At 39.3% G+C, this 13,796-nt stretch overlaps 4 protein-coding genes across 4 annotated transcripts; 1 reads left to right on the forward strand and 3 right to left on the reverse strand.

Moving 5' to 3' along the window:
* Nucleotides 1–142: 142 nt before the first annotated feature.
* Nucleotides 143–3,341, reverse strand: LOC9313658 (aldehyde dehydrogenase family 2 member B4, mitochondrial). Its single transcript, XM_021025313.1, has 11 exons — nt 3,089–3,341; nt 2,749–2,883; nt 2,486–2,628; nt 2,243–2,396; nt 1,910–2,139; nt 1,729–1,818; nt 1,481–1,654; nt 1,253–1,390; nt 1,019–1,156; nt 868–929; nt 143–585 (listed from the first exon to the last, which is right to left on the reverse strand). Exons 1-11 carry the CDS (start codon nt 3,162–3,164, stop codon nt 312–314), a joined length of 1,614 nt encoding a protein of 537 aa, XP_020880972.1. The 5' UTR covers nt 3,165–3,341; the 3' UTR covers nt 143–311.
* Nucleotides 3,342–4,608: 1,267 nt separating this feature from the next.
* On the reverse strand, nt 4,609–7,566 carry LOC9313659 (probable cyclic nucleotide-gated ion channel 16). The gene is made up of 7 exons (XM_002877545.2): nt 6,927–7,566; nt 6,555–6,770; nt 6,155–6,471; nt 5,949–6,060; nt 5,639–5,875; nt 5,159–5,553; nt 4,609–5,069 (listed from the first exon to the last, which is right to left on the reverse strand). Exons 1-7 carry the CDS (start codon nt 7,404–7,406, stop codon nt 4,712–4,714), a joined length of 2,115 nt encoding a protein of 704 aa, XP_002877591.1. The 5' UTR covers nt 7,407–7,566; the 3' UTR covers nt 4,609–4,711.
* A 231-nt stretch (nt 7,567–7,797) lies between these two features.
* LOC9313660 lies at nt 7,798–8,619 on the forward strand. Its single transcript, XM_021024720.1, has one exon. It carries the CDS (start codon nt 7,986–7,988, stop codon nt 8,394–8,396), a length of 411 nt encoding a protein of 136 aa, XP_020880379.1. The 5' UTR covers nt 7,798–7,985; the 3' UTR covers nt 8,397–8,619.
* Nucleotides 8,620–9,880: 1,261 nt separating this feature from the next.
* LOC9311943 (RING-H2 finger protein ATL48) lies at nt 9,881–12,905 on the reverse strand. The gene is made up of 3 exons (XM_021024726.1): nt 12,619–12,905; nt 11,825–11,990; nt 9,881–11,022 (listed from the first exon to the last, which is right to left on the reverse strand). The coding sequence occupies exons 1-3, from the start codon at nt 12,692–12,694 to the stop codon at nt 10,155–10,157; spliced, it is 1,110 nt and encodes a 369-aa protein (XP_020880385.1). The 5' UTR covers nt 12,695–12,905; the 3' UTR covers nt 9,881–10,154.
* Between the last annotated feature and the right edge of the window lie 891 nt (nt 12,906–13,796).

Here is a 13,796-nt window from a genome sequence, read left to right on the forward strand (position 1 = left end):
GTTCGGTTCGGGTTTTCGGGTTATGAAATTTAGAATCTGTTCGGGTATTTTAAAACTTCGGTTCGGGTTCAGGTCGAGTTTTTCAGGTCAAGTTCGGTTCGGATATTATGCCCAGGCCTATCTCGGTGTAATAACAGCTATGTGATACGGAAAAAAAAAAAACAATGACAACCTGAATACACAATCCGTTACTCAAGTTACAAACCATGATCTTAATTATTACTATGATCTTAATTATTATTACTATGGTAACTTTTTATAGAGTCTTTTTCTTTTGTTTGAGCATTTATGAATAAACCAAACTCCAGAGATCAGATCCAGGCAGGCTTATTAAGAGCAGTGACGACTGCCTTGATCTGCAAGTAATTACTGAGGCTGTATATGCCTTTCTCTCTCCCATTGCCACTCATCTTGTAACCACCGAAAGGAATGGCTGCGTCAAAGACGTCGAAGCAGTTAACCCAAACGGTACCAGCTTTCAAAGCCCTCGAAACCCTGTTTGCGGTGTCCAAACTCTTTGTGAAAACCCCTGCGGCTAGCCCGTACCTCGTCTCGTTCGCCCTCTTTATCACCTCATCCACATCACTGAACCCAATATCAACAAACATCATCACATTTTCAGTTTCAGTTTTTCAAATAGAGAAAGCTAGGAGCCAGGGTTAAACCAAAGCTACTATGGTTTCAGCTTTTAATTGAATATATCATTATTCTTCAAAAAGAAGTGTAGAATATCTAATAACTAAAGCCATTTTAACCAAGTTGGATCGATTTTCTCAGTTCGGTTTACCTACTATTCTACTAATTACATCTCCCATCATGAGTAACGTGGTAAGTCTAATTGCACATTTATTGGTAAGCTCCCTTTACCTGAATTTCAAGATTGATTGGACTGGACCGAAAATCTCGTCTTGAGCGATAAGCATGTCATCCTGTATTTGATCAAGCGTTCGAGATTAATGCCATGGAGAATCGATAACAGAAGAACATTAAAGACGGCTTAGAAGAGCTTTCTTTTTACCTTAACATTAGAGAAGACAGTAGGTTGGATGAAGTAACCTTTGTCTCCAATCTGATCACCACCACATTCAAGAGTAGCATTGCTTTCGACACCTGACCTTATGTACTTCATCACTTTCTCAAATTGCTTCGAATCAATCTATACAAAGTTTTTAAGAAAAACGGAAATCACAAAACCAATCAACAAAGTAGAAAAGCTAAACGCTTTATAATGCAAAGAATGCGTATGTGTTACCTGAGGACCCTGTTCAATGCCTTTCCTGAAAGGATCACCAACCACACGTTTCAATGCGCGTGCCTTTGATTTCTCAACAAACTCATCATACACTTTCTCATGAACAAATGTCCGAGACCCCGCGCAGCAACATTGCCCCTACAAAAACATTACTCAACATTATCTCAAGAACTAGCTAAGAAAATGAGTCAGCTTAGCTCAAGGTATATATTCTACTATTGACAAAACCTGGTTGAAGAAGAGGGCAAAGTGTGCAAGCTCTACAGCTTTATCGATATCAGCATCTTCGAATACGATGAACGGTGATTTCCCTCCAAGTTCCAGAGTTACCGGCTTAAGGTTGCTGTTAGCAGCCAATCCAAGTATAACTTTGCCTGTATCAGTCGATCCTGTAAAAGCAAGCTGAAGCAAAAAGAACAGTGTAAGATGATTTAGTTACTTAAAGAAGTTAAGAGCAAGTAAATAACTATCTCTACCTTGTCCACATCCATGTGACTCGCGAGGGCAGCACCTGCTGTTGCACCGAATCCAGAAACTATATTCAGAACACCAGGAGGAAGACCCGCCTATCATAAATTTCACAAGAAACATTGTTACTCATAAAAGTTTTTCTTTACCTAGAGAAGGCGATAAAATAATTAATCGCATGTATCTTACTTCAAGCAAAAGTTTGCCGGCATAGAAAGCCGTGAGAGGTGTTTGCTCAGCGGTTTTAAGGACAATGGTGTTACCACAAGCAAGAGCAGGACCAACTTTCCAAGCAAACATCAAAAGCGGGAAATTCCACGGAATGATCTGTCCAGCAACACCTATCGGTTCATGCAATGTCTGAACATGATAGTTTCCATCAGCTGGAACTGTTAGTCCATGAATCTTATCCGCCCATCCTACACATCAAAGCAAAACCAAGAATGTTCATTCACAGAAATCAACACCAAAAGCAAGAAAATTTCACCAGAATTGTCAAGATTTAAATTCGTTATATGATACCGGCATAGTAACGGAACAATCTTGCAAACATTGGAATCTCTACGGTCTTGGATTGTTGGTAAGGCTTGCCATTGTCCCATGTCTCTAGAGACGCGAGCTCCTCGCTGTGTTTCTCAACCAAATCTGCAAACCTCAGCATTACTCTTGACCTTTCCTGAAACCCAAATCATAACCAGATGAGACCATCCATATCACATCAAAGTTCATAAATTTAAGACTCAAGAAGAGTAATTATATACATACATAAGCACTCATTTTAGGCCAAGGTCCTTCATCAAAGGCCTTCCTTGCAGCTTTCACCGCTCGATTGATATCTTCAGCATCGCCTTCAGCTACATGCGCAATGACTTCGCCTGTTCGCGGATCAAGAGTCGGAAACGTCTTACCTAAATCCCCAAAATCCAAATATCAACTATTAAAGCTCATGGAACTCAACACTCAAAATTTGCTTCTTTTCTACCAACTCCTCTACATGAGGGACAAATAAAAATGAAAACTTTAATCACCAGAAGCAGAGTCAACGAAGTTCCCATTTATGAGAAGCTGTGTGTGAGAAACTTGAACAGAAGGGTTAATGATTTCCTCAGCAGCAGAAGAGGTTCCAAATCTCCTTAAGATCCCTCCATTGTAACAATTTCTCCCTGAAAATTATCATCATTACACATCATAACCTAGATTCAACATAGACCCACAAATCAAAGAATCTAATTTCCAGTCTATTTCATTGCAAAATAGCATTAATTTGTAGAAGTCAGCATAAGTTTAGTGACAAAGTAGAAACATGGAGATACTGTGGAAGATTCAACAGAGAGATCGAACAGTGATTGGTTTGTTTGGGTAAGATACCTTGAGAACGAAACAGTAAGGGAGAGGAAGCTGATAAAGATCGAGATAAAAGAGAAGACACTCTACGAGCCGCCATGGATGCAACAAGAAGACACTCAAGCTTAAAACGTCAAAGTTCTTATCTTTTCTTCGGAATCTCCTCCTCTTCTTCTCTCTCTCTGTGATGGGACTTATAATATGATTTGAAGGAGAAAGAATCCAACGGTTGAGATCTCCGGAAATCTCTAACACATGTCGCTTAACTTATACTCTCTTGTTTGTGATGCCGTACTTTGAATGGCTCTATTTGACTAGACTAGTTTGTCCGTTTTCTAATATCAAAGGCAAAAGAAGTGAATTTTATTGTACATAAGAAAAAAATAAATATGGTCCTTATTAGACAAATGAGATTCGAGGAAAAATAATAATAAAATAGTAAGACAACGAAAAACGTTGACAAATAAAAACATAAGACAAAAAGTTGTCTTGCCGTGATCTCTGATTTTTTGGTATGTGTATCATCTATATATGATTCAATATGGTTTTTTTTCTTTCTTTCATATTAGATCCAACTTCAAATAAAAATTAATTAGTTGCGGATATCATTTTTTGTGGCAATGTGGAAAATTATAATAAAAATAAAAAAAATATCTACATAAATACAAAAGTTGTCTAGTTATGGTGTAAAGTCGTTTTCTAAGCGGTAGTTGTGTCATCTATTTGGTATGTTTTTCATCTTTTCTTGTAAATATAGGTTACTTTAAGGATTGTGATGTTGTTGTCCCTTCAAAGCTTTCCTCAAATAAAGAAAAAAATCATCTGCTATTAATAAGAAGATTTAATTGGTACCATTACAGTGGCATTATTCTATTGCTCAAAAGGTTACTAATCAAGAGAATGATTAAAGTTTGTAAAAACGACTAAAGTTGAGGAAAAAATGTGATTTTATTCTATGTCCTTTTTAAAATTTTCTTTTCAGATTTCATTCCATGTATATATATGACACATTATCAATTAAAATCACATATTCTTCTTTTAAAAATTAAATTATTGCATATATGAAAACAAATCTATGGTTTTTAATACGATTACGAGATTTAATCATTTTATATATTAAAAATATCGAGCAATAAACTGAGAGGGATTACATATTTTTTGGTTTGCCCAAAATCATATAGAAGAAGAAAAATACAAGTTGAAGTAGTGTGTAATCAAAAATCGTTTTCGTCCAATCAAATATTGGAATGAGTCATTGACTATATCCTTTTATTTTCTTTTATATATAAGTGTCATTCTCATTATTTTTGACCAAAAAATATGGTCATTACCCTTTCACTTTATAATTTTTTTTTTTTTTTAATTCACCTAAAATGTGTTTAGACAGTACTTAGTATTCAAAACAAGGTGTTTTATGAGTTTCATAGCCCACTTTAGTTGTGAGCTAAAACCATCACGTGAGAAGTCAACACCAATAAATGCTGTAGGAGCCAAGAATGCGTTGGATAGAAATCGACATATTATCTATCGACCGACACAATTACTTAAATCTGTAATAATGTTTCTTTGTATACCTGACTATTGGTTACAGCAAATCAAGTTAGTGTCTGAAATCCTAAATGCGTTTGTCACAACAAGAACAAGAAATCAGAAGAACCCTGGATCCTCTGGTTTAAACATTTTAGGCATTTTCAAAGTTGGATCATCAGGATCAATTCTTGTAGACCCTCTTTGGTTCCCTAAAACACCTCTCTTCGTATTAGCTGCGAACTTAGACGCTAATATTGTCGCACTCAAATTCTGATTATTGTTGCTGTTTTCGTCTCCGTGGTTACTACTTTCAGGCATGTTCTCTTCGTATTGATAGTCTCCATCATCGTCATAATAGTAATCGTCTTCTTCCTCTTGTCTAGCTAACTCCATTGCCAACTTCCTCTTCATGTATCGTCTCCATGCAGCTTGTATAAAACAAGTTCCCCATGCTCTCCATTGATGCGAATAGTATCTGATCAGAGCCAAAACATAAAGATCAAGAAACCTTATAGCGTGTGAAGCAAGAAAACTTTACTGCTTTTGAGACCATCCGAGTATTACCTGAAAGCATGTTGGAGTTTCTTGCTGTGAAGACGTCTGAATTGGTTAGCTACGAACTTCAAGTCCTCTGCTCGGAGAGCGAAAGCCTCTACTTCGGAGAGAGTCCTCACAGTTCTCGTGGACAATGGGAGATTATGATTAATGTTTGGCACTAAAGCCCAGGTTAAAAGCTCTTCACCGCAGAAATCTCCTGGTCTAAGCGTGATGGAGTTAAAGAACCCTGACCGTCCACCATCTGTAGTTGAACTCTCCATCTGACCTCTAATGATGAAAAGCATCTCGTTCACAGGATCGCCTTCGCGTATAACATAGGTGTCTTTTGTGTTCAAGGACGGAACTAGGCGCTCACATATCGCATCCAAGAGCTGGTCATCCATCTGCGCAAAGAATGGCACCTGAAAAATTAAAAGAACGTAAAATTAGGATTTGTTACTTGAGTTGAAAGTAATCAAAATGTGGTGTTATTCTGGTGTGGCTTACACGGCGAACGAGGGCAAGACAGAGATGTCGTTGGATCTGGCGGCGAAGATCCAACGGTAGAGCCCGTAGAATGGCTTCTTCGTCGACTCCACGAGTCGTTAGCCATTTGTATTGGACGAATCGCCTTACACGCTCTTGTAACTCTTCTGGCAATTGCCTATGTCGCATCCATTCCTCTGTGTCTCTTCTTCTGACTCTCCATTCGTCTAGCCTAGCAGTCGTCGATTGCAGATAGTTCTTCAAGAATTTGAGAAATCACTTAGACCTAATTAAAAACAATGGAGGGAGCGAAATATTATAAGAATTTTACCTGAACATTTCCAATGAGATGGGAGAAGAAAACGAGACCCGCGACACAAATGAAACAACTGAATATAGTCTCACTACTCAGTGTACTTGCTGCAAGACTCTGTCCATAGGAACTACACAAAACCAAATCAAGAAAAAAGAATCAGTTAACAAGTCGCGAAAAACAGCGGTTTTATTTGATTCAAGACTGATGAATTATCAACCAACCTGAGGTTACGGAGACCCCACCAAAGACAGTAGAAGTATTTATCAAAGAAAGGAGAGGAAGTGACATCATTAGTGAACGCATCACCGAACATACCAAACTGAAAATGTTGGTCATCGTCATTGCGTGCATCACAGTTTGACAGAACCCGAGTGATCCGCATCCAAGCTTGTCTACCTGGATCCTGCAACGATCCACAGTCTAGAAACAAGAGACTACAAGATGGTGAATGCGTTGCATTCATCTCTTTAATACACTCTCTTCTCCAGCATTCGTGTTGTCTCTGGATCGATAAAACGTACCAAACCGATCCAAGAACCTAAAAGGGAAACCAAGTTGTGAAAACCAAGTTGTGAAACAGAGACATTTTAGTCATGTAGAGAAAGAGAAATGGTTACTTACGTGGCTCACAAGTAAGTAGAGGACGAGATTGTAGGCTGCACCGGACCAGGCTGTTTTGGCTGCGACTCCGGTGGCTTTAATGATTCGACGGTTGAGAGGAAGCATGACGAGGAAGCGAGGCACATATTGTATAAGGACGATCAAGGAAAGTGTGTGGTTCTGGTGAGCTGCGTATCTGAATTCTCCAGCATTTGGTATCACAAACCAAATCATTATCTGAGAAAAACAGAGAGATTTCAATTTAAAGAACAGAACATAATATCAATACTTCTTGACTTTGATTTGTAACCGGTTAAATTGCAGAATGGTTTCGAAATGTTTCATATATTACCGATGCGAGCCCTAGAAAAATAAAAATAAATTGAATTGAACCTGAGGAAGAGGAAGGGTGGCGGCTAGGTCGATTACAAACTCAGATTTGAGATAACGGATAGCGATTTCACGGCGGTCCATGACAAGCTCTCCACGACCAAAGACTCTAGAGGATTTGGAGACAAAAGCGGTTTTGAATTTGAGGAGAATGTGGATGAGGAAGGAGAGATCGGCTAGGTTTCGGAAGAATGTGACGAAAATGCCGAAACGGACGTCGATGGACATGCATGCGGTTCCTGCTTGGACAATGGGAAGATAGAAGTAGAGAGGATCGAGGAAGAGAGCGAGGAGGCAGGTGATGAGGAAAATGTGGTTCCATCTCGTGATTAGGTCACCGCCAGGGTCGAGGGTTTTGTCACGGAGCTCGGAGAAGATGGATCGGCGGCGTTGGTTGTTGGGGTCGTTGTGGTGGTGACGGAGAGAGAATGCCGTCGGGAAATTGCGGAAGCGTGCGGAGGTGTAGAGGTGGAGGTTGCTCATTTGGGTTTGCGTGTGTTTCAAGTTATGGAAGGGAGAGATTTGTGGGAGTGGAAGAATGAGACGATGTTGGAGACAATTAAGGATAGGACATAGGAGAGAGAGAAAGACTGTGTCTCTATGAAAAATCAAAAGTTAATTAATGAGAAATATTAAACATTAGTTTAGTTGATTTTGTATTTATCGTCTAATAATTATCAAAACCATCAACCAATAAAAGATTAAAAGACCCATACAAAGAAACAATAGAGGCAAAAAAAACAAAGAGAATTAAACGAAAACAGAAGATGATGATCGTAATTCAATTTCTTGACTAATTACGTTGCTTAATAGATGGTCAAAAGTTGTAATATGTGTTAAAACATAATTTTAGAAATTAATGAAAAAGATGTGGTCTAAGTATATATAATTAAGTGTAGGGATGGGCAATACAATTTTTTCGACATATGTATGACTTAGTCTATGATTGTTTAAAATATAAAAATGCAGCCAATGGTTTGATTACAGCTAAAAAGACAGTTTCGTATTGGCTTCTATTACATCAAAATTCGAAACCCTTAAACTCTGTTTCAAGCTTTTGTAATGGAAGTTGGACAAGCGAATCCGCTTCTTGGTGGTGAATCGTCTTGCTGTTCCAACAGTACCGCTAAATCCTCCTGGTGGCATCGAATTCACAGCAACCACGAGGAGACACGGTGGTGGGTCCGAGCGTTTCTAAAGATCCGAGAATGGTCGGAGATCGTGGCTGGGCCACGGTGGAAGACTTTCATTCGTCGATTCAACCGCGATCCTCGCCGCGGCCGAGACTGGGACGATAGCGACAAATTCCGATACGATCCTGCGAGTTACACTTTGAGTTTCGAAGATGAAGACAAAGACGACGACGACGAAGCTGGATTTGGTGGAGCCAGAAGCTTCTCGATGCGCTACGCTTCTGTCCCCGTTGCTTCAGGTACAACTCCTGCCGTCAAAAGCGTTGACGCCGTGAAATGATGATATCTCTTGGGGAGAGTTTGAAAAGTCTCTGGCGTTGTTTATTTATTTACGTCAAGTTTGGTTTGATTTATTATTTATCGTTGAAAGTTACTCCTCTTTCAACGTGTCATGTAAAATATATCACAACGGTCTAATATTTTGATTTGATTATATTTCTGTTTTCTAAGGACCGAATATTGTATAATGTTGTTGAGAAAAAGTAACGAGGTTTCTTTGTTAAGTTTAATTGTTGTACAAAAGATTATGGTAAGTAATTCATCAAAAAAAAAAAAGATTATGGTAAGTAACCGTTAGTTGCGTAACCTTGTGGGCAAAATGGCACACATATATATATATGGCATCAAAGGAAACTTGGTGGGCAAGGGCATCTGAGTGTACAAATTGAGGGATCGGAATTAGGTTTCTTTGGATATACATCTGCAATGTCTCCTCTACTTCTCAGCCGTCTCTCGAACAAGCTTTCCAATGAACAACCATCGTCACTAGTGTGTCCATGTCCTCTTCTCCCGAGCAGGACGACTGTGTAGTGGCCGTTAAATTCTGGGGACCCCAGCTCAGCTTCTGACTCGGAGTGGACCAACATCATGGTCCCAAACTCCAGCTTTTACGACTCCCGCCTCATGTTTTCCAAGAGGGATCATTGCTTCTATATGCCCACTCTTGGAGCCCATTATACCAGCGCATGGGATCTCATCAACCGTGACCACACCCCTAAGTTTCACAAGCTCCACTTTTGCAACATCCCACAGTTGCCACAGTCCGAGTGGGAGCTATTGGACTCCTGCTTCAGGACCAGCGAACACCTAGTGGAGTCATCCACGGGCCAATCTTTCATCATTAAGATGTATATATACATGGAATCTTATTCTATTCTCTTGTGCTACTAATTCGCATCTTAAATAATATCTTGTTTGTTTGTAGATACAGCCAGAGCAAGGGTGCATTGAACGACTCAGATGAAGTGGTCTCCGTCAACCAGACTCCTTACCGTCTCATGGTCTTCAGCCTCGAGGAGGGGAACAAGGCTTGCTACACCGAGGATATCGGGGATCTCTGCATTTTCATTTCAAAGGCTGAGCCATTCTGTCTCAATGCTAGCTCCTTCCCTGGCCTCACCCCAAACTCTGTCTACTTCATAGACCCTGGAGTCGCCGCTTACCATCTACCACCCATACCTTCCGCACTTTTAACATCCCCAAAGGATCTAAGCCTCGTAGATACGGGCCCCTTTCTGGCTTCCCCCACTCCAAGACAAGACTCCACTTATCCCACCTCTGTTGTTGTAGTACTAGCATCAATAATATCTCTCTCGCCTCTTGTTGTCTTCATTACTCTGCTCTGGTTTTCTGTTCAACCCATATTGTTCTTTGATTGTATGGGAATGACCTCCCTACTCTTCTAAGTTTAATATCTATATTCCATTTTACAAACCCTGAGACACAAACACTTCACTACAATGCTCACAGTTCGAATGTACAAAATAGAGCTACCAAAGTCTTCATATCATTGGACAATATAACTAAATAAACAACTCTAAATAGGAATTAATCCGTGTATATTATTTCTTTTCGCATTATCTAATCACAAAAACTATTCCTTAACGATTTCATGTCTGTAGTAACAAGGAAGACTAAGATGCAACAAAAAAAACCCACCTATTTTTGTTTAATAAACCGAACTACAGTACTCTCTTCTTCTTCTCCGACCAAAACCAGATCTTTGACATAGACATACTCTCTTTCCTACTACAATACATTAGTGCCTACCCAAACCACCAGAGTCTTGTTTTACCGAATCACCCTCGTGAATGGAGCAGTTATTACCGGTATTTCCCTCACGAGGAGACGAAGACAGAGCCACCACAAAATCTTGATCGCATTCGAGATACTGTTGCGTGCCCATCGAGTAACACCTTCTTGGCATTCCTACACCAATTTCATCTTTGACATCGTGTCGTTGACTTTGACTTTCGTTCGTGCTTTTGAATCTCCCAAGACGAACAGAAAAGACTCTTTTAGCAAGGGAGGATTTGCCTTCGTCGACCTGCTGATGCCCGGACAAGGGGACGACAAGAGCCTCAGCATGGTTATAGCAGACGTTTGAGGTTGAGAGTGATCGTCTGCAGAGAGGGCAAGTAGAGTTGGAGAGAAGCCATGTGTCGATACAGTGAAGATGGAATGCGTGGCTACAGACTGGGAGTAGCCTGAGCTTGTCTGTGTCAGAGAACTCATTGAGACATACAGCGCAATCGAAAGACTCTTTCAGACTCATGGTTACGTTACCATAGAGGAACACGGGAAGTGCATCAATGGAGGTCTGGTCTAGACCAGAGTCATGGAGGAAGAAGAGGTGCTGGAGCTGAGGAGAGGAGGAAGAAGAGAGATCTGGGTTGGGATTGAAATGGGGAATGGGAAATAAAGTCGAGGACTTGCGGAGAAATTTGAAGATTAAGTAGAGGACACCTAGGAAGACGATGATAAGAGCAAGAACAGAGATAACTAAACATAAAACAGAGACTATAGAGCTTGAAGATGGATCTTTCTGGTTCATAAGAGTAATAGTTGCTGCAGATGAAGATTTAGGTGAAAGAGCTTCTGTTTCATGGATTTCAGACAAAAGTAACCTAAACATTTTGGTGTTTGAGGAGAAAAAAAGCAGTTTGAGTTAAGCTCAGAGATCAGTCACTGTAAAATATAGAGTCATGAGATTTCACAAATCCAGACACGCTTTAAAAGTGTATCATTCCAAAAGCTTCTCATTGGTCCCATCTTTATGTGTTGGTGACATGATTATTAGCTAAACCATAATCATTATTGGCTAAAAAGACCATAAAATGTGATTAGGATTTCACATTTAGAAAGGTCAAGAACCGCAATAAGCTGGAAAAAAACAAGATTATGATTAGGAAAACTACACTTATGGAAAACAAAGTTCTATTAGGCCCACCATTGTCTTCCACTTAGATGTTGTTAAATCATATAGCTTGCCTTCTAATACATAATCTCTTCCCTTCCACTCATTTGCCATTATATATTCGGAAAATAGAGTCTATGTGAATACTTTGTAATGATTCATCGTCCCATGTTTCACAAACGATCTTTCAAGAAGTCAAAACTCAATCATAACTGTAAACAAATAAATAACTCATAGATTGTCGGATGAAAGAATATGAGATTTTGACAGGTAAGAGTAAAGATGATATAGTCTAGAATTTCTTCGAATCAATATAATCAATTGATCAAGATACAAAAGACATTTTTCAGTTCTTTAAATTATTCAAATCATGTAATATTATACGCCCTTACAAATTATAAATCCTAGCAAGACCACGGATTTCTACACTCGGAGCGAGAGCAACCACACACCTTTGCCCGCTGATTTCCCGAGTGTCATCTCAATTATGTGAACAAGTAGCTGCAGCTCATTTCTTCCACGGATTATCACCGTAGTAATAAGCGGTTCCGACCATTAAAGCGACAGTAGCACCCTGGACGACCACTCTAGCTCTCATCAAAACCTGACCCAACTGAGAATTGCCTCTTCTGAAACTAATCAGCCCAGCCGTAAGCACTCCGGCAGTCATAAGTGCACCTGCAATAGAGTTATTCACAAGGAGTTAATAATTTTGAACGTCTTAATAGTAGTAACCAAGCAAGAGTCCAAGACAATACTGGAGCTTACTCAGAAAACAGCAACAAAGTTAAAACTTTTAATATTCCTCGTTAATTTCAAAATCTCTTTACAGTGGAAGCCATGAATTTTGTGACTGATTGACACTATGAAACAATGTTGTCTCTGTCAATGTTTATGGATTTGCTAGCTGAGGTCCAAGTTACAAGTTGTTCACACAATTTGCCAAAGGACAACCTCTAAAGATCAGAATCAGGACGATAGATAATTCGAGAAACTGATATCATAAACGAATTTGTTCTTACTAATTCTCAAATGTGTTTTCAGCTCCACAAACAATCACCTACATTTATAATGAATAGAGTTTCTACTTTCTACAATCTGAGAAAAAGATATTCTCTATAGAGTTATTCACAAGGAGAATTGAGATTCTCTAAAGACAAAGTCATACATACCGACACAAAGTTGTAACAAAAAAAAAAAAAAAAAAAGAACCACAAATGTTATAGAGAATGAGATCTGAAAGCCCAAAATAGATTTCGTGAAATGAGATCAATAGAAAGAGGAAAATGAAGGAATCAGGACAAACCGAGAGGAACGAGAGGATTCCTGACACGCTTCTTCTCCTGGAACAGATCTTCCATGTCTGGTTCTACCGCACTCATCTTCTCCAGCAGCAGCTTTACCAATGCCAAAATTAAATTAAAAGAGAGCCAAGTAAAAAAAAAAAATGCAGTCACGCGTGGCCTGTTCGTCACCAGAGACCGTGTGACGACGAGCCGGTTCTGCTAAACGGGTCAGATTCCAGAGTGTTGGAAAAATAACATTGGGATACAAGCAGTCCACTGGGCTTGCTTCTAACGTTCACGTCAGAAAGAGCACCGAATCCGTTTTGGGCCTTTTGGATAATGTTTTTCTCGTTTAAATTTTGCTTTTGCTTAGTGAAAATTTTCACTTATAGCTTTATTAATGTCTTTTTTTTTCTTTTTCTTTTTCTCTTTTTATTTTATTTTATAATGTGTGCATACATTTTACTATTTTTATTTTGCTTATTTTCAAAATACCGTTGGGAGAGTGTCAAATCATTTTACGGGTTATACAACGCCATAAAAGATAAAACTACTCACTTGGTTATTCATAAGATTCATAACATTGCCTATTTGGCATTAATTTTGTTTATTAATATAATTTTAAATAACTTGTCGATCAAGAGCTCAACGGTTGGGGAACTTGTTCGGGTACCAAGCAAGCATCGCAATTCCGCAGCGCCCTCTTGGATCAGCAATCCCTCCCTCGATCCTAATAAATCCACCTTTCCACAGTTTTCCGTCATCACTCCCTGCAAAATGTATCCAAAGTGATGACAGAAAACTGTGGAACGGATTTGAACCACGTGATGGCTTTGGTCGGGTACATGACGGACCCAAATGTGAATAAAGTATTGGATAGTGAAGAATTCATATGGTCCCCAATTGGGAGAGGGTGGATATATTAGGATCGAGAGAGGGATTGCTGATCCAAGAGGGTGCTGCGGAATTGCGATGCTTGCTTGGTACCCAAACAAGTTCCCTAACCTTTGATATTAACAAGTACCCGAACAATGCTTGCTTCATTTTTTTTTCTTTGATTGCTTTTAATGGAAGTTGAAAGCGTAAGAAAGTGGAGGTGGAGATCTAAATAGGCAAGAGAAGATATATCTTCTTGCTTTCCGGTTGGTTAATTATTAAGTTCATCACACATTATATGGGCAACTATTACAATGTTACA

Source organism: Arabidopsis lyrata (assembly GCF_000004255.2).
Source record: "Arabidopsis lyrata subsp. lyrata unplaced genomic scaffold ARALYscaffold_5, whole genome shotgun sequence".
Lineage (NCBI taxonomy): Eukaryota > Viridiplantae > Streptophyta > Magnoliopsida > Brassicales > Brassicaceae > Arabidopsis > Arabidopsis lyrata.